The sequence below is a fragment of the Bos indicus x Bos taurus genome, chromosome 4, assembly GCF_003369695.1.
Source record: "Bos indicus x Bos taurus breed Angus x Brahman F1 hybrid chromosome 4, Bos_hybrid_MaternalHap_v2.0, whole genome shotgun sequence".
In the NCBI taxonomy this organism is placed as follows: domain Eukaryota; kingdom Metazoa; phylum Chordata; class Mammalia; order Artiodactyla; family Bovidae; genus Bos; species Bos indicus x Bos taurus.
This window is the reverse complement of record NC_040079.1, coordinates 37,023,646-37,044,922: the sequence shown is the minus strand read 5'-3', so window position 1 is coordinate 37,044,922 and position 21,277 is coordinate 37,023,646. Positions and strand designations below refer to the sequence as shown.

Here is a 21,277-nt window from a genome sequence, read left to right as displayed (position 1 = left end):
CCCTGATTCAAGATGAGTATCTCCAGATTATGAAACAGTCTCCAAGAGTCTTCTTACAACTTATCAGATAAATGGATATTGTTTTTAAGTTTGTTTCCATAAGGAATCTATTATTTCAAAGGAGAGAAAATTCTACAAAATTCTTCTTAAATCCTAAGGGTGAAAAGAAAAACTCATCACAGAACTTATTTTCTCATCTTGTGTTGCCATGGTAAAGAATGTTACCCAGTGAATGGAGAACTTTGCTCACATTTTCCAAGTACACTTGTGATGGAGTATTTACATTTTCAGTGACTGAAGAGTTACCTCCTTTCAATAATATAGCCCCAAATCCCTAAGGGAGAGGTTCTGGTGTTTGTGAGAACAGAAGGGTCTTTCTTTGATGCAAACTCTGAGCAGTTTCAACAGAGTTGAACACCTGGAAATTAAAAAAAAAAAAGGCTTAATTCTTTGAATACTATTACTGGAAATTTAGGAAGGCAGGTGGTTAACCCGTTGGTGGTGAACTCTTCTTTTCCTGTTTTTCTTCCTTTCATCTTTCATCAGTGCCTTCAATAATTTCTCCTCCATGGAAAGTAGATATTTGGGTCCATTTGTCTGAGGAAAACTAATATAACATCAGATACTATAAAACCTATGTTTAAGGACTTTCAAAAGAATCCATAAGATCAAATTTCCAGTACAAAATGTTTAACTTCCATTCATGATATGAAGTTAGGAGAAGGCTAAGATTATTGTAGGAGCTTCAACCAGTGTGATAGTGCAGGCTGGAAGAAGATATTTGGAAAAGCAACTGAGCTCATAGTAGCTCCTCCTGGTAAGTAATGTTTTTCTCTTTTTTGCCTTAGTTATGGGAAAGTGACAGGTGTTTTTGTAGAGAAAACAATCTGTGCTGTGTGTTAAGTCACTTCAGTCATGTCCGCCTCTTTGCGACCCTGTGGACTGTAGCCTGCCAGGCTCCTCTGTCGATGGGATTCCACAGGCAAAAATTCTGAAGTGGGTTGCCATTTCCTTCCCCAGGGTATCTTCTTGACTCAAGGATCTAAAGTATTCGCTTTATCTAACTGCCGCATGCTTGGTCTTAGCATATGAACAATAATTCTGCAGCTACTGGTTGCTGTATATGGAAACTCAACTATTTTGTAAATGATTTATTCTCTCCTCAAAAACAGAATGGAATTTTTCTTTTAAAATACACACACACAAACATAAACCATTAAAATAGACTCAGACTAGATAGTAAAATGGAGATAGTAAAAATGGAGAAGGAAATGGCAACCCACTCCAGTGTTCTTGCCTGGAGAATCCCAGGGACAGGGGAGCCTGGTGGGCTGCCGTCTATGGGGTCGAATAGAGTCAGACACGATTGAAGCGTCTTAGCAGCAGATAGTAAAATATTTGAGGATCATGTCTTTTTTACTGTTTTGTTTATGTGTCAATATTCTTACACCATTAACATATGTCATTACATTGGTATAAGCTATTGATTAAATTTCCTTTTCTTCTAGACAATCTATTAAGTGAGAATCACTTTTCTTAATTATTTTTTCTCTACAGTTTGAGATAAAACACAGTGTCCTTGTCTCCCAATATTTTACAAAACTACATTATCGGTTTTCATCCCATCCCTAAAATCGGTACATAAAAATTCTTATAGTAAATGACTATAGAACATAGATAAATCTCATTTCTTATGACTGTAGCTTCTTAGAGGGAGGCTGAGATAAGTTGAAATGTATGTAGTCACATCTCTTGTTACATTGCCTGGATATGGATCAGTTTCATGGAATTTGTGAGCTCAATGAGCCCTGTCTTCCCTGGTGGCTCAGGTAGTAAAGAATCTGCCCGTGATGCTGGAAACCCAGGTTTGATCCCTGGGTGAAGAAGATACCCTGGAGAAAGGAATGGCTACCCACTCTAGCATTCTTGTTTGGAGAATTTCATGGACAGAGGAACCTGGTGGGCTACAGTCCATGGGGTTGCAAAGAGTCAGACATGACCAAGAGACTTTTACTCCCTCTCTTATGAGCCATGTCAGCTCCAAAGTCCATGAAAACAGCTTACATGGTTGAATATCCTCATCTGCCCATTCTCTCAGCATTTATTTATTGAGGACAGTTTCTGTGTTGGATGCTGGAGATAAAAGAGTAAGCTAGACAAAGATAGAGTGAGTCCCAACAGTCAAACAGTTTCTATTCTACCAGATGAGCTTTATAGATTCTGCCATGATTAGGACCCATGTTCTATGATCCGTGGCTGCTAAACAGACAGCAGATCTTGGATTGATGGGCTTTTTTCTTTCTCAATTGATGTAATATTTATAGCTTATAAAACTCATGTATTTTATCTGGTGGAAGAATTTAATGAAATGTCCTTACCTTAAGTCGTCTCACTAAAGAGAATTTTAGTATCAGCTGCTATTTACTGAGAATCAGACAGCATAAGAAGTTTCAGTGCTGTATCTCATTCCTCAGCAGGAATCATCTTATTCCTAGTTCATATATAAGGACACTGAGGTTTTAAGAAGCTCAGTTACTAGCCTACAGTCACCTAACAAGATATATTGCAAAGTTTAGGATTCAATAGGGATTTGTCTATTCCAAAGTACATGATCTGGACTGTTATTGATGTTAGAAACATTTAAGTCATGTTTGTATATCCTGAGTATTTACAGTTCCGTAGCCTGACCTTTTCCAGTATCCTCACCTGAAAAATCCCATGGTCAGAGGAGCCTGGCAGGCTGCAGTCCAAAGGGTCTCAAAGAGTCAGACACAACTGAATGAGTAAGCACTCAGCCTCACCTTTTAAACGACTACTTTGATTGACTATTTAGTAGCTTATAATTTGCTTTACTGTCATTTGTGGAAACAATGCTTCTGTTCCTCTTTGGTAATGACAGACATATTTACTCTAAGTGACACTCTTGACCAGGAACTGACTTTACACTGAAAACACTTTTTGAAAGGAGATTTAAAAAGATTCAGGCAAAATAGTGAAAAAAGATGCAACTCTACTCCCAATGGATGTGAGCTGGAAACAGAGGTAATCCAAGCAGCCCAGAGAGAGCAGAGAGGGTTCTTCAGTTCTCCGCACATTCTTACCTTATGTGGTTTGCTGAAAGTCACCTCTGTGTCACCGTAGCAGGGTCAACTTCTCCATATATTTATGTAAATATTGAAAAAAGTTGGACAGAAATTCAAAACAGACACAGTTCTCTATGTCTTGCATCTATCTCACAGAACTAGGATTTGCAAACACGTTATCTGATTCCTCATGCTCTGTTGGAGTTGCTGCTGCTGCTAAGTCGCTTCAGTCATGTCCGACTCTGTGCGACCCCATAGATGGCAGCCCACCAGGCTCCCCCGTCCCTGGGATTCTCCAGGCAAGAACACTGGAGGGGGTTGCCATTTCCTTCTCCAATGCATGAAGGTGAAAAATGAAAGTGAAGTCACTCAGTCGTGTCCGACTCTTCGCGACCCCATGGACTGCAGCCTACCAGGCTCCTCCGCCCATGGGATTTTCCAGGCAAGAGTACTGGAGTGGGGTGCCATTGCCTTAGAACTTACTAAATTATCAAAATCCAAGGCAGAAAAAGAAACATGCTATTTGTTATTTTATGTAAGTTGCTTGCTTCCAAACTTTATTTGAGAAGAACTCTGGGAGTTGGTGATGGACAGGGAGGCCTGGCCTGCTGGGATTCATGGGGTCAAAAAAAGTCGGACATGACTGAGCAACTGAACTGAACTGAACTGAACTGAAGATAAAAACACACATACAGGGACTTTCCTGCTGGATCAGTGACTGGGTCTCTGAATTCCCAGTTCGGGAGCCTGGGTTCATTCCCTGATTGGGGAACTAGATCCTGCATGCTGCAAAGAAGATCCTGTGTGCCACAACTAGAGACCTGATGCAGCCAAATAAATGAATACTTAAACACACACACACACAGGTTCAGGCAGGGCAAAAATAGGAATAGAAAATCAAAGGCACTCATGGAAGTAGAAGGAAAAAGGCCTGTGAAGACCTGGCAGGAAACACAGGGTAAGATTTCATTCTCAGAGATAGGAGAGATATGTGTATGTTCTATATCTATAAACAAGTGATTGAAAATTTTAAAAGTTGAAAAAATGTAGTGGAATGATATTTTTAATAAAGTGATAAAGAAGCATACCAAATTTTCCAATAAGCTATGTTAAAATAATATTAGAAAGAGATCTCAATGCAGGAGTCTTTGGGAGGAAAATGAAGTAAAAGGTGGACATTGGCTTCAACATCTGTTATATAAAATGGAAGAAATGGTTCTTTAAATAAATCCAGTTCTTGCTTCCAGGGCATCAATGTTACGAACATCATAAAGTTTAATGTCATTCAGAGATGACCCTGCAGAGAGAGTCAGGTAGGGAAGGTTTTCATGATGCAATATGACTCTAGGGGAATTTGAGGACCAGGTATCCTGCCATTTCTCTAGTCATCCTGTCTTAAAGGCCCACTGCAAGGACTCACAAGTTGAACTCTGTTCATGAGCTGGATAGAAGTCAATTCAAGGCTAAAATTTCTAGTCAAAGCTTGGAGCCAAAATCAATTGTGGTCTTGACTGGGGGGAATGCCATTTGTTTTGAACAAAACAAGTGAAGCAGTTTCATATACTAACTGAATATATTAGGCTTTAGCCAATGTTCCTTTTGATTTTTTTAACCCTGGAAATACATTGGCTAAGACAAGACTAATAATTGCCTATCAATTTGGTTTGTGAAAGGCATGTTTCCTGTGATGATAGAGTTGAGGATTTCAGACAATTGAGAGCACAGTGGAATTGCAATCAAGGGAACCAGTGTCCAAGGTTAATTGGCAGGGATTCAGTTGCAACCAAAATACTGAATTCTGATCAGTAAGGATGAGCTCTGGTACCATGATATAAAAATGTCATGTTGGAGCACACAATCAACACAAACAAATCACTAATAATGAGAACTATTATCTCTTATTTCCATAGCATTTTTAATCAACTTACTTTTCACATCTTGTTTCGTTTTGGTCTCACTGCAGCACTGGTTTGCTGTTGTTGTTTAAATGCTAAGTTGTGTCCGACTCTTTTGCAACCCCATGGACTGTAGCACGTCAGGCTCCTCTGTCCAAGGGATTTCTGGGGCAAAAACACTAATGATTTACATGAACTTCATTTTCAAATAAATAAAGTATCAAAGGCTTTAATTGACCCAGTTGGCTCAGTCACAGAACTTATGAGGAAAATGAAGCAGGACCAGAAGCCTGGTCTCTTGAACTGAAGGCCACCATAGTTTCCCTAGGATATGAAGAAGTCAGAGAAGCTAAATTAGTCTAACGATTTCTATATGGGTTGAATAATTTTGAAATTATTATAGAAAAATGTTTGTTAACAGAATAAAATTTTTGTCATAGGTAGATAGCAGGAGAAAGCAATTTTTTTTTCAAGGGAATTGGGGAAGGCAAGAAACAATTCAAGGAAAAATATATGGTTCTTTGGAAGGAATGATGCTAAAGCTGAAACTCCAGTACTTTGGCCACCTCATGTGAAGAGCTGACTCATTGGAAAAGACTCTGATGCTGGGAGGGATTGGGGGCAGGAGGAGAATGGGACGACAGAAGATGAGATGGCTGGATGGCAACACCGACTCGATGGACGTGAGTCTGAGTGAACTCCGGGAGTTGGTGATGGACAGAGAGGCCTGGCGTGCTGTGGTTCATAGGGTCGCAAAGAGTCGGACATGACTGAGCAACTGAATTGAACTGAACTGTAGGATGTTTAGGAAAAAATGGGAATGTGAAAGAGGATTAGATGTGGAAATCTTAGGAAGAATTTTAAAACAAATCCCTGTTTGTAAAAGACAGTATGGAAAAACACTGTGCAAGGAACCTAATAGGATTTGTCTTGTGTACATGTGGACTACTACTAAGGATTCATGTATAAAGTGTGCAGTCATCTTGAAAGTGTTTGGCCTAAGGTTTAAATTTGTTATTACAAGTAAGTTTTGTGAGTTGACATATTTCCTTTCCTGATGTGGAAGAGTGTTTTCAAAGAACCTGGGCTTTGGAATCAGGTTGACTTGGAACTTCAGGTGTACCACTTATGCTTATGTGAATTTGGGCAATTATTTTCTGGCCTCAGTCTCTAATCCATAAAGTGGGATAATAATGTATACCCAGTACCGGTTGTATGAAAACTGAATGAGATAATGTGTAGCTATCATATTTGGTACATTGTCTTGGCAGATGATAGGGAATGTATATATGTACCTACACTCAATTCAAATGTTAAGGGAGAATTTTATCCAGTAGGGAGTTGTTTGCAGACAAGAATGCTGACTGAACAAAAATTCTCCAGAAAATACAGCTGTACTTTTAATTCCTCAAATGGAAAGTTATCTTACTGTCCACTCACACACAAAAAATTGAATTTGGAGATATTTAGCATACATACATACATACTCTCTTTAGCATACTTTTTCTCACTTGACAAGAAAAATGAGTTATAAATATGTTTTTTAATATGCCCTATAGAGACATTTTCATAGTTACCTGGTCTTCTCCCTCAATCCATTCCCACCACGCAGTCCCATTCACCCTAAAACAGCCTCCATTATAATAAAATAAAATAGATTTTTAAACAATAAATGTGTTCATGAAGGCTGGAAGCCTTGATATGGGGCAGTTAAAAGTCAAACCCCATTGTAACATGTGGAGAAAGAACAAATGTCAAGGTTAATCCAGCCTCTGTTACATATTAGCTGGGACTTTAAGTTTTATGATGTCTTGAACCTCTCTTCCCATTGAAAACAAGAACAATAAAACACACCTCACCACCTTCTGTGGATGAACAATCAGGCTATCTTCCTCTTACCACCTGCTAGGTTATTCCAAATAACACCAACATTTGTGTTTGTGTAATAACTCTTTTTAATTACTGTTTCATTTTCTCCTACAGATAGAGACCTTGATATAGACATGTCCCCCAAGCCCACTATGTTTCTTCCTTCGATTACTGAAATCAAGCGTGAGAATACTGGAACATATCTTTGTCTTCTGGAGAATTTTTTCCCTCATGTTATTAAGGTTTATTGGAGAGAAAAAGGAGGCAACAGAGTTTTGCCATCCCAGCAGGGAAATACCGTGAAGACTGCTGACACATACATGAAGTTCAGCTGGGTGACCGTGTCTGGAAACTCCATGAATAAAGAACACATGTGTATCGTCAAACATGAGAAAAATAAAAGAGGAGATAATCAAGAGATTCTTTTTCCGCCAGTGAATGAAGGTATGTGAATAGAAATATAAGTATAACCTCCTAGAACAATTTTTCAAAGGGATACTCCACCTCTTCTGTCAAGCATTAATGAAAAACAAATGCAAAACTTTCTTAAATTGAAAGCTATTTCCTTACAGAATAAAAAAAAAAAGTGTAGTGTTTGAAATAAAAAAGAAAGAGAAAAGTTCACCTAAACTTTGTCAGCCTTGGTTTCATCATCCAAAATATTAAGGTCATAATATAGTATTTTGGGGTTGTTATATGGTTTAAATCAAACAACATATATGGAAGTACCTAACAATTTAGCACACTATAAACACACAAAAAGAGATTCCACTGTTGAAGATCTTAGTTTATTAGGAAGTAAGAATAATTGTATGTCTTTTATGAGTGTTCTATTCATCAAACAAAGTCATCTAACTTCAATCTTGCTTTACTCAAACTGTAGTCCAGAAACGAGTCTTAACATCAAATTGATGTTCTTATGCACGAGCCAGATTGCAGATCAACAGAAATCAGAGTAACTTGGCTACTGTACATTTATTATGGTCCATGGTGTTAGGTTTTTAAGATTTGGATTTTTTATATATCACTTGGAGTAGAATTTTGTGATTAAAGATGGGGTGAGGCTAGAGCACACAGACTTACTTGCATTCTACATAATGAATGTATTTCTTGCCATTGGAAAATGCCTCTCACCAACTTTCATTGCAGCCTAGCACGTTACGTGCCAGGCCTGAAGGGAGTGTGTACCCATGCCCCTTGCATTGGCAGGCAGATTCCTATCCACTGCTCCACCAGGGACGTCCTCCCCTTAGTTAGAGGACTATAAATGTGATTTGGCCTATTTTTCAGTCCTCAAAAGAATTGCACTGAAATGCTGAGCTCCTGTAATAAAATCATCATTGCTAAAAATATTTAAGAAAGGAAGCTATTTTTGGTGTGGAATTCTGTTTTCTGTCTATAGATTAATTTTTCTGCATTTCTATGGATTATTTCTACAAAGTACTTTTCTCAGCTTTGTCTCATTTAATCTCCCTCAACAATCCTTAGAGTTCTGGCTCTGCCATCACTGATATGACTCTAAGCAAGTTACTTACCATCTAATTCTTACTTACTCCTTTGTAACATGGAATCCTCCAAAATACACCTCAGTCCAGTGTCAGTGGGGGAGTAAATGACGTATTGCATGTGCAGTATGTAAGTGAGTGCCTGGCACAGTAATAATCACTCAATGGCTATTAGCCTTATTAGTATTGTTTTCTTTATTCCCACACATATCACAATTGCAATTGTGATATCGGATGCTGGAGATCTGAGTGATATAGAAAGGTGTGGCTGGTTTTTTATTTTTCCTCGATGGGAAATTTGCTGGAGCCAGACTCCTTCAAATAAGAGATTCTGTTTTATTTTCTGGGATTGGATGAATTTATTTTGATGCTGACCTGATGTACTGAATTACATAGAATCAGACCAACTCTTCCTGGATTGTAGGGCTCATATTTCTTAATGAATGTTTCTTTCTCAGCAGATTATCTACTTATATATGTGTGTTTTAATAACACATATATAAACATAAACGCACATTGCCAAATAACAGGCGTGAAAATTTGACTAATAATTGTTCTCATTTCTTGTAGTTGTCTCTTCAGTTGTCACTGCTACTAAACCTCCAAATGATGGTTTGAAGGATAAAAGTAAGTTTTTGTACACGTTTGCCTTTATGTCATGCTTCAGTCTTTTTTTCCTTCTTATTCCACATCTCCTGCATCTCTTGCATTGCTTTCTGATGAATTTCCCTTTTGAAGTCTACCTGGCTTAAAGTAAAAAGACCAATTACCTGCAATTGTGGGGCTCATCATTGTTATACTTTTAATGACTCCTCTTCTGTCAGGAGAATGTATTCTATCAGGAGAATACATATATGTGTACAGACATATAGACAGACTAAAATAATAGGCAGGGATAATATATATATGACTTCCCAATATAAAGAATCTGCTTGTAATGCAGGAGACCCGAGTTTGATCCCTGGGTCAACAAGATCCCCTGGAGAAGGAAATTGCAATCCACTCCAGTATTCTTGCCTGGAAAATCCCGTGAACAGAGGAGCTTGGTGGGCTATAGTTAATGGGGTCACTAGAGTTGGGCATGGCTTGGTGACTAAACCACAACCATGGCTTCCCAGGTGGCCCAGTGGTAGGGAATCCACCTGCCAGTGCAGGAAATGCAGGAGATCTGGGAGATGTGGGTTCAATCCCTGGGTTGGAAAGAGCCCCTGGAGGAGAAAATAGCAACCCATTCTAGTATTCTTTCCAGAAGAATCCCACGGACAAGGAATCTGACAGGCTAAGTCCATGGGGTAGCAAAGAATTGGACAGGACTCAGCAACAGAGCATGCATATAGATGTCTATATGCACATATATATCACACTATCAAAAATAGATATACACAATCAACTAATACTTGCTTTCCTTTCTTCTAGAAAAACAAGTCCCTGTTGTAAATTCTACAAAAGCATGTCTGAAAGATGAAAACAGTAAGTTTTTGTTTAGTTTTGCTGTTATGTCAGCTATAGCACTTTTGTCCACCATATAAATTAACTTTTGAACTTACTTGGTTTAATGTAAAAAAAGCTATACTGTTGGGATTTGCAGAAATAGACTGAGTGGTATTTTAAGTAAATCTATCATCATTTCTCGGGCTTGGTGGCTCAGTGGTAAAGAATCTGCCTGCCAATGCAGGAGACATAAATTCAATCCCTGGGTTGGGAAGATCCCCTGGAAAAGGAAGTGGCCACCCACTCCAGTATTCTTGCCTGGGAAATCCCATGGACAGAGGAGGCTGGTGGGCTACAGTCCATGGAGTCTCAAAAGAGTCGGACACGACTTACCCACTAAACGTTATCATTTCCTAGGGGTCATCTTAGCACAATAAATGCTGGTTTTGGTGTGAGATGACTCTAAATTAGAAACTGTTCATGATAAACTCTGAACTATTTACACAGTGGATTTCATTTGTTAGTGTGGCTTTTGTGTCTAATGACCGGGAAACATGATATGTTTTTGTGTCTAGTATTTTGATTGTGCTGGTAGTTAATACGTGAAATGACACTTACTGAAATCTTCTTATATGGAAGGTATTGTGCTGTATCTTGCATGCATTTTCTGTGAATGCAGTGTTCTCTTTACTAAACCCCACTATCCACCCTCTGTGAACACCAGAAAACTTCATGGATTGTAACTTTTGTAGGAATCTCACTAACGCACAACATATAATGGCTCAGATGCTTCCAAGTCAGCAATTCCACTTGATGTTTATGCTAAGACTTTCCTGTCTGGAGTATTTATCTCATGTGGAGATGCAGGACTCCAGAGCAGTTAAGAATGTGTTCTTTACAGTCAGATTGCTGGGAATAAAATACGGTTTCTGGTATTTTCTAAATGTGTGACATCTGGCAAATTCATTCTCTCCATTCACAGTTGACTTGTAAAATGGAAATGAAAATAACAATCTTATGAATTATTGTGAAATGAAGTAAGATTAGAGCTTTGCTTGCAAAGCTCTCAGAATAAATGCCTGGTATTTGGGGTTAATGAAGATTAGCTGTTTTTATTACTTAGAGACATAGTGAGGGCAAAGAAAATGCTAAAATCTCTTAAAAATTGTTTTTTCCCACTGCATGAATTCATTAAAAACACAAACTTACTTTTTAATATTTAGAAAGGTTCTAAGTGAACGTAGCAGAAGTTGTCGATTGGCTTGAACTTTGAGTTGGATTCTGAGTAGTTCTGGTGGTGGTGTGATGGTAGTGGTGGTCCTTGTTGACTGTGGGGATTGGTGATGCTGGCGTGTCACTTTATAGTAGGTCATCAGAAAGAAAGAATTGTGACCTGCTCCCATCACTGTGTACTGACCTTTCAAAAGAACAGGCAACTAATCAAAGGACTTCTCCTAGATACCCTGCAGCTGCACCTCATGAACACCTCTGCCTATTACACATACCTCCTCCTCCTCATTACGAGCACGGTCTACCTTGTCATCATCACCTCCTGTGTGTTCAGGAGAACAGGCGTCTGCGGCATTCAGAAGAGCTCGTGATAGAGGGGCCCCATAAGAGGATCAACGTTCCTTCATCATCTATGGTCTCTAAAAGCTCTGCTCAGAATCTAGCCTGGTTTTTATTCTGGATTTGGGTTATTTCAATCCATGTGTTATTTTTATATTATGTGTTTATTTTGTAAGAGTTTTTCAAACCATTGGGCAAACAGTTTGACTCTGTAACAAGAAATTCTGCCATTACCCGGGGCCAGGACCCAGGGTGGGTCCGGAGAGCCTCTCCCCTCACTGTCCCCACAACCTCATCAGCTCCCTGGGCTCCTGAGTCTTCACACCTTCTCAGCGCACACAGTAGGCAGCTCCCCGTCTCTTCCCTCAGCGCCTCCCCCCAGATCCTGACCCTGACCCTCCCTGCCACACACCCTGGGGCTGCCAGCTTTGCTACTTGAATTCTGTATTCTATTTCATAATAGATGAGGTTAATAAAAAGAAAAACTAAAAAGTCCATTTTTGTCTGTGTGTACTTTAATTTTATGAAATCTAACTAAGGTAAAAGACAGCATGACAACTGAGCTATCAAATTCAGCCCTGGTTATAATAATGATCAACAACACATGTCTAAGCCTTTCCCTGGGATGGTGGTTATGGTACTTTCTTTGGGGCACTGGCCCCAAGAGGATCCATAGTCAAAGAAAGGTGCCTGGGTTCTTTCTCTTTTAAAGTCAGCGGATTCAAACTTATTGGTTTGGGACATTTCCATGGTGACTGACACTCAGCATGACTTTCACAGTGTGTGCTCAGATCTGTGCTAGGGTCTCATAAGCACTGCCTCCGGATCCTCATATTAACCCCACGAGAACTGCCCCAACACCAGAGGGGCATCAGGTAGAGGAGGAGCATGCAGACTCTAATCCCCGAGGGCCTGCATTTGAACCCTGGGTCTGTGTTAGCATCTGTGTGACCCCAGGCAGTGATTTGTACTCTCTGCATGATGAAGTTACAGTGCCCTGTCTCCTGGAGCAGGTGAAGTAGATAAGTTCATGATGCGTGGTCCATGTAAACCCTAAGCAACATTAGCATCTACTGTTGGTAGCTCTACTGTAGAATCCATAGATTTCACAATTACACAAATGCACTGAGAATTTTCTCTAATCTCATTCCCCATGGACAGTTTAGATGTAGATGGAACAGGGATTCAGTTGCTACAGTTCACCCAGATAATTCCATTAATCCTCTAAGCACCCTTGGAAGAAGCTACAGTTAGAGGCCACAGTTTTCAGATGAGAGAGGTTATCTGCTCATCACATCTACTTTTAAAGCAATAGTTATTTAGAACTGGATTTCTCTGACTTCTGAGCCTATATTTTGTTGCCCAACATCTCTAATTCACCGACAAGAAGATGAGGTCCCAGAGAGGTTATGAAATATGCCCAAAGGTAAACACAGAGCAGTGCCAAACTCCACTTGGGCCAGGTCTGCCTGACTTAAACCCTGCTCCCTTTTTCAGTACACCAGTGGCTCTCTTATTGTAGCTATAAATAAATGATTAGGGAAATAGATTGATAAATGTATAAGAAAAAAAGTCACTGATGTCCAGACTACATCACAGGCCAGGCATCACACTTTAAAAATCCTCCTTCATTAATCCTAATGTGCAGCTGGGTTGAGGCATCAAGTGACTGAAACGGTTCCAACGTTGCCCGCTCAGATCTCACGCAGCGAGGGGCCATCACAGAGCTCATTACACAAGTTAGAATGTGCTTTACTCAGAAAGCGATCTTAACATCCACTCATCAATTTCCTAAAGAAATAAAATGTACTAAGATTTATTTATGTTCATTAACTGCAGCCCCCAATGAACCCTAGTCCCCAGTAAGAAGCTAAAAAATAAACTAAAAGACCACTATGCGTCTTCCAAAACATATATATTGTGCATATTTATTGATTATCCCAAAGCCTTTGGCTGTGTGGATCACAACAAACTGGAAAATTCTTCAAGAGATGGGACTACCAGACCATCTAACCTGCCTCCTGTAGGGAGGTCAAGAAGCAACAGTTGGAACCGGACATGGAACAGACTGGTTCCAAATCAGGAAAGGAGTACATCAAAGCTGTATATTGTTACCCTGCTTATTTAACTTATATGCAGTGCACATCATGTGAAATGCTGGGCTGGATGAAACACAAGCAGGAGTCAAGATTGCTGGGAGAAATATCAATAACCTCAGATATGCAGATGACACCACCCTTACAGCAGAAAGCGAAGAAGAATTAGTCTCTTGATGAAAGTGAAAGAGGAGAGTGAAAAAGTTGGCTTAAAACTTAGCATTCAGAAAGCTAAGATCATGGCATCTGGTCCCATCACTTCATGGCAGGTAGATAAAGAAACAGTGAAAACAGTGACGGAGTTTATTCTCTGGGGCTCCAAATCACTGAAGATGGTGACCTCAGCCATGAAATTAAGACACTTGCCCCTTGGAGGAAAAGCTATGACCAACCTAGACAGCATACTACAAAGCGGAGACATTACTGTGCCAACAAAGTTCCATCTAGTGAAAGCTATGGCTTTTCCAGTAGTCAGGTATGGATGTGAGAGTTGGACTATAAAGAAAGCTGAGCAAGGAAGAATTGATGCTCTTGAACTGTGGTGTTTGAGAAAACTCTTGAGAGTCCCTTGGAGTGCAAGGAGATCCAACCAGTCTATCCTAAAGGAAATCAGTCCTGAATATTTATTGGAAGGACTGATGCTGAAGCTGAAACTTCAACACTTTGGCCACCTGATGGGAAGAACTGACTCATTTGAAAAGACCCTGATGCCTGGAAAGACTGAAGGGAGGAGGAGAAGGGGATGATATAGAATGAGATGGTTGGATAGCCTCACTGACTCAATGGACATGAATTTGAGTAAGCTCTGGGAGTTGGTGATGGACAGGGAGGCCTGGTGTGCTGCAGTCCATGGCGTCACAAAGTTGGACACGACTGAGCAACTGAACTGACTGAACTGGTCTTAGAGATGTAGAACTATTTCTTCATTGTGAGGAATCAGTGCATTAAATGTAGGAGGCAAGAAGGGAAATTTGCAAATCACTGAAAGTTTTGTGCAGCTGATTCCACAGCTAGGGCCCTGCTGGGCAGTATCTCTTGTGGTTTCCAACTTCTCAGCAACCTCCTGCCCCAACTCTCCCTGGGCTGCCCTGGCCTGGGAGGTGCAGAGAGGGGAGGGCCTTGGGGATGGGGTGACAGCCTGAGTGGCAGCAGGAGGGCGCTGGTGTGGCTGATGGGGTTTCATTTTCTCAGGGTTTTTATGTTTACGTGCTCTGACAAATGTGGTTGATTCACTGAGAATGCTCAAACTGGCCTCTAGTGGTTGAGGCTGTGCAAAGGGTAGCTGGGGTGTCACAAGGAAATTAGAACAGTTAAACCACAGCCGACTTCCCGCAAGCAACTCCTGTGTGAGCTGGGGACCTTATGTCCAGGATGTTCAGTGGCTGCATTTCTGTCTATGCTCAGGACTGTGTTCTGGAGGAAAGAGCAGACAGGACTCCTTGCAGCACTAAGATCACCCCTGACTTTCCACCAGCCACCCAAATCAACACCATTTTCATCACACAGAGTTTAATTTTTCTGAAATGACACAAGTGAATAATGAAAAGGAACTTACAGACATGCTGCCTTCCCATGAAGCACTGCATTGAAAATTCCTGCTTAACAAAATCAGCTCACAGTATGAGTTAATTTTAGTTCAAACTAGCTAAACATACGGAGAAGGCAGTGGCACCCCACTCCAGTACTCTTGCCTGGAAAATCCCATGGACGGAGGAGCCTGGTGGGCTGCAGTCCCTGAGGTCTCACAGAGTCGGACACGACTCATGCGACTTAGCAGCAGCAGCAGCTAAACATAAGGAAAATTGATGGCAATGGTGTCATAGAATCGATTCAAAGTAAGAGTACTCAGAGTGGTTTAGAAGATATGTCTAAGAGAGAAACATTTCATGCTACGTAATACTTTGATACTTTTACATGTATTCGCAAGCCATCTTGCCTTCCTGTTATAATTCAACACTGTAGGCCAAATACATAATGCAAATCAGGAATGAAACTAATCATTTTAATAGGTTCAGGGTTTTTTATTTTGTTTTACTTTTTAGCTGCAGTGAAAGTGCTGAGTCCTAGCCACAGGACCATCAGGGAACTCCCGACATACTCTGTTTTCTTACTTTTTACAATTGTACAAATATTGCATGTGCATGAATTTAAAAACACAGTAGACAGGTAGGGTGTTAAAAAAGATATTAAAAAGAAGGCCAAGACACAAAAGGAAAAAATACCCTCCATTCTGCAAATCAAAATAAAATAAAAAATAAAAAGAGATTTTGCTTACAAAGAAATGCTCCTCCAATATATTAAGAGGTCTTTTGGTTAGGAACAAAGCACAGGTCTTTTTCCCAACTTTTCATTAAGAGATCAGACTCAGTCTCATGGAATACAGGGTGGATCCTGACACAACCTTATCAGCCACAGGCAGGCAACTAAGTCTAGGGTGCCATGTCTGTGAAGTACTACAATCAATAAAACCTTTATTAACCCCTGAATAATATCAGCAGTAGATTACCATTTCAGTTTTCAAAAAGAATAACCAATTTCCAGTCTTTTTTCCCCCTCTAGTGACTTTCAATGAAGGTTTTTCATGCAGAAAAAGAAAGAACACAAAAATTATTTGAGATGTAGCATGAAAAGGCTAAATATTGCATGTTACTTTGTGTCTTTTTTATAACAAAGTCTATTATTTCATGGGCTGTGAAATAGACACTGAAGTGTCTATATGATTTAGGCCACCCAAGAATTTATTTTAAAGCATTTTAGAAAAGGATTTACTCTTCACATGTCCAAATTTTTGCTTTATGTCTGAACACTGTTGTGGAAACAAGAGGCCCAAGTTTGTTGAGAACCCCAGATGCAGGGCAGGGTCTCTGTTTGCTGTGACTGTGGCTGCCTCTGCTGGCCTGCCTGTCCCTATATCAGCTGCCCAGCTACTCCATCCAGTCCTCTGCTTTCCCCTTCTTTTAGAAAAGATTTTATTAGCTTTCAGTGGGGCTATACTTGACATGAAACATTATATTAGTCTCAGTTATCAGCATAATGATTCCATATTTATAAATGGTCCCTGGGCTTCCCTGGTGGCTCAGCGACATGAAGTTTTAAGATCTACTCTCTTTTCCCTTCTATGGTTCAATAATTATGCAGAGTCACTGCTATTACAACTGATCATATGTTTATTTGCTTGTGTTTCTGAGGTTGAAATGTTTCTTTGGTGACTTGAGGGACTGAACAATGAATGTTCCTGGACTTGGAGGCACATGGAGCTGCACTGCTGGCACTGGACGGTGTCTGTCATCTCAGAAGCTCCAGTGTGCTCCAGAGACACCCACTGGTGCAGGATCAGCACGGATCCGGGTACCAGACAGGGTGCCTGAGTCCTGGCTCTGCCTGTCAGTCGTGGGACCCTGGACCAGTCACTCACCCTCGGTCTCACCCGTCTCTGTGTAAGTGGAGACAAGGACAGTACCAACCTCCCAGGACTGCTGCCCTCACTGCCTGCAGAAGTTAGGGTTTGTAGATAAACCATGTCTGACACAGAGACATTCTGGCTACATAAATAAAAGTGAACTAAGTCATCCTTATTTGGAAATTTGGCACTCTGCGATGATTTTCATGCTTCACAAATTTATACCTAAAAAGAAAAGGTTAAAAAAACTCACCTTATAAAATCATATTCCTGAAATTTTACTTTGAATCTACTCAAAGAAAGGCTCCATATTTAACTACTTTGTCATATAGTTTCATTTTTCAAAGACTTACTTTAACAAAAGAGTTCTCATTGTCCTGAAAGTGGTTTTTCACTATCCTGCTTTTCTTCTGCTTCTCCTGAAGATCCTAGATGGTGGAAAAGAGGAAGGAGAAAAAGTACTGCGTTTGATTGCAGTAACAAATGATTTCTTTTACATTGCAGTACACATGGTTAGAATATAAAATGAGAGGTACGTAGGTTTAATCCTTGAGAGATTTAGGTTAACACAATGCCAAGTGCAAACTAAAGTTTTATTTTATTTCTTGTCAGAGGAAAACCTGTATAACAGGAACTACCTGTTGCACTAATTTGTCAAAAGGGGTTTCACGTATGTCCATCTAAAAATATTCATCTAGCCCGAGAACTATTATCCACCGTCCCTCCTCCTGCATTTCTTTACTGACAAGCTTGTGCAGGTTCATCAAGTGCAGTTAGTTTGGACTTTGGTACAAATAATTTACCCTTCATATTTGGACAAATGGCTATATTCAGTTAGTGAGAGAGTTCCTAGTGCGGAGATAAAACCGACAGTCATGCTCTCATGCGAGCAACCATTGTGTTACAATCTTCCTTGGTCAGTGTCTCCTGAACCTTTTATTGTTGTTGAATTTTACCCAGACATCCACTCCGGAGTTATCTCCAAACTACACTGTTATACATCTATTTAATGTATGAATATGCTTGATATAATAAATAATATGTCTTTCTTTCTCTTTATATATATTAACTTCCTGCATATTTTCCCTATCTATCTCTCCGTCTCTCTGTACTATTGCACAATAACACTGTATGACAAACATCCCAAAGCATACTGGTTTAAAACAGCAATCATTTATTAATCCTCATTAACTCTCTGGTCAGCTGGGCTGTTCTCCTGATCTGAGTCACACTCAGCTGGTGACCACCTAGGCTCCAGCTAACCCATCAGCGGAATACCAGGTGACTAGGTCAAGGTAGCCTGGGCTAGGATGAATCTGCTCTATACGAGGTGGGTCTTCATCCTCGAGGACTTGTTGTCATGACAATGGTGGGGATTCAAGAGACCTGCCAGAATCTCATTAGGCCTTTTAAGGTCTAGACTCAGACCTGGAACCCCATTCTAATGGGGGAAGAAACTACAGCCTTTGATTAAGGAACTAGGAATTCACATTGCAAGGAGTGAGTTCCAATCTGGAAAATTTGCCGAGAAGCACATTTGGCCTTTGGATATCTCTTACTAAATGCAACTAACACCCATGATTTTGGGAGCTGCAAAAAATAAATGACAGCAAGTATTTTGTAAAAGGAAATCATAAAGTTAGCACCACTGAACTGATGGTGAGTTTCTCTTATTTTTCTTTTGGTCTCCCCTAGCTGGCACTCAAAGAAGCCTGAAGCCTGAATGTGCATCAGGTACAGAGAGAGGGATGGGGTGCTCAGTGGGCCAGGAGCACTGCTTTTCTGTTTTTGCTTGTGCTTCTTTTGTCCTTTTCCATTCTCTCCCACTCTTACCATCCCACACGCACACTCCCAACCCAGGCCATCCCAGTGTCTGTGACAGCAGCTGTGACTGCATGGAGGTTAAGCCCTGAGGGAGGGGACCTTCTTGCTCACACAGGAAACTGTGGTCCCAAGAGCACACAGAGAATCCTAGTGGCTTTTTTCTCTCTGTCCTCTTCCTGCTTGGTGTGGAAGGGAGACACAGTTGCAGGAATGCACAGCAGAGCAAATATACTAAAGACCACTTATCTGGTCCAAGAGCCAGAAGGATGATTCCTGTGAGCTGGAAAGTGGTGCAGAGCTTGCAGAGAGGAGAGAGATTAAGAAAGAAACCTCATATAAGGGTATTTGACAGCTAGGATCACAGCCCCCCTAGCTGCACATTCATAAAGTGAAAAAAAGTGAAAGTGAAGTCACTCATTCTTGTCCGACTCTTTGCAACCCATGGACTGTAGCCTACCAGGCTCCTCCATGTGTCCATGGGATTTTCCAGACAAGAGTACTGGAGTGGGTTGCCATTTCCTTCTCTAGCACATGCATAAATGTGATCCAAAACAGACTTTGCAAACTGATTTGAGTGTAAACAAACACCCAGGGCTACTGGGTGGCACACACAGTGCAGTGTGAATAATACTGCAAGTGCTTTGAAAACTGCACTATCTGGACCTGCCCATCAAAGACAGGTAGGGATTTATATTCCATAACTGGATTATTTCCCAGCAAACAAAAAATCAACACGTGCAGGATATAATCCAAAATTACTCAACTTATAGAAAGCCAGGAAAAGCTCAACACACTAATGTAGAAAAGTCAGTTAACAGATGCCAATCCTTAAATAGGGCTTCCCTGACAGCTCAGCTGGTAAAGAATCCACCTGCAACGCAGGAGACCCCGGTTCCTGAATATCACACATGTTGGAATGACAGAGAAATTAAAATAGTTATGAGGACCATGGGAGGAAATGGAAAGAGGGAGAGGTAGAAAGTAAAATAGGTAAGAGATATAAACAGAGAAATAGAACAGGAAAGGCAGGTAGTGGACGTAGGCAAGTAGAGAGATAGAAAGAGTCAGAAATAGAGATGAGGAAAGAAATAGTAAAACGGAAGAGAGATTAAAGAGAAGGAGAGAAGGGGAAGAAGTCAGAGCTGAAAAGAAAGAGGGGGCGGGTGTAGCAATAGGAAACAGAGAAGATCTGTGAACATAGAGATGGACAGACAGAGGGATATAAAGAATGGTGCATTGGGGAGACAGAGAAACAGAAACGTGATAGAAGAAAGTGCGTCAGTCAAGAGACAGCTGTAAAGCAGTCAGGAGAGTCGTCTAAACCCACCACATAATTAGGGGCCACATAATGGTAATTTCATGTATTCATATAACCACAGCTACTTTACCTGTTCATCTGTTGATGGGCACTTAGCTGTTATAAACAATGAACTTAGGAGTACAGGTATCTTTTAGTGTTTTTGTTTTCTTTTGAAAAACACTCAGAAGTAGAATTGCTGGATCATGTGGTAGTTCCATTTTTAACTTTTTGAGGAACATCCACATTGTTTTCAGTAGTGACTGAACCAATTTACATTCCACCAAAAGTGTACTTAGACGGTAAAGAATCCAGGTGGCTCAGATGATAAAGAATTTGCCTGCACTGCTGGAGACCTGAGTTCTATCCCTGAGTTGGGAAGATCCCCTGGAGGAGGGCATGGCAACCCACTCCAGTACTCTTGCCTGGAAAATCCCCATGGACAGAGGAGCCTGGTGGGTTACAGTCTATGGTGTCACACAGAATCGGACACAACTGAGCGACTAAGCACAGTGAAAATGTACAAGGGTTCTCTTTTCTCCACATCCTTACCAACATGTGTTGTTTGTGTTCTTTTTGATAACAGCCATTCTGACGGATGTTAGATGATATCTCATTGTTGTTTCGATTTGCATGTACCTGAATTTCAGATAAGTCAATTTTTTTTTCCTTTGTGGATGTTTCAAATATTGCAAAGTTCCTTGCATTTTTTTCCCCACAAAATCTGGAAACCCTAAATGAGACAGTCTTTTACTTGAGGATGAACATAAATCCTCCATTAAATTGTTTTATGAGGCATGCACACACACAGCACATATCTGTTTACTTTAAAGGAGAGTCAGATGTAGACCAGTATAACTGATATTAATTTCTTTTAATAAGGCTCATTCAATTCTTATTGGATTTGCTGTTCGAAGTTGGCTTACAGGTGTAAAAGAAAAGGTAGTTCAGGGAAATGATATAAAGATGTTTAATCACCAGACAAGACCACGGCATCAACATTAACACTGAAAGGCTGAACTGCAGGGAATTTAGCCCGATTCAGGTCTTCTCACTCCACCAGGTAACAGGCAAGCTTTGTCCATGTTTCTCCCCCCAACCCCCAATCTGATTGATCCCTCTGCTTGCAGTTCTGAGCTCTCAGTGCTCAGGCATCTCTTCTCCTGGGTGGGGGAGGTGTTCCCAGCCTGCCACAGGGACATCTTCAAGAAGAGGGTTGGTACAGAGAGGCACAGCTCCACCCAGGCCTCTTCTGACACCACCCCCTCTGGGCTTAGCCTGGTGGTTTTAAAGAAAGATCCTCTTTGA

At 40.6% G+C, this 21,277-nt stretch overlaps 1 gene segment (V, D, J or C); it reads left to right on the top strand.

Annotated features, from left to right (window-relative positions):
• Positions 1–496: 496 nt before the first annotated feature.
• LOC113891294 lies at positions 497–11,847 on the top strand. The segment is given in 5 exon segments: positions 497–817; positions 6,962–7,291; positions 8,923–8,979; positions 9,769–9,822; positions 11,242–11,847. Coding segments are annotated over 4 exon segments (564 nt in total).
• Positions 11,848–21,277: the final 9,430 nt, after the last annotated feature.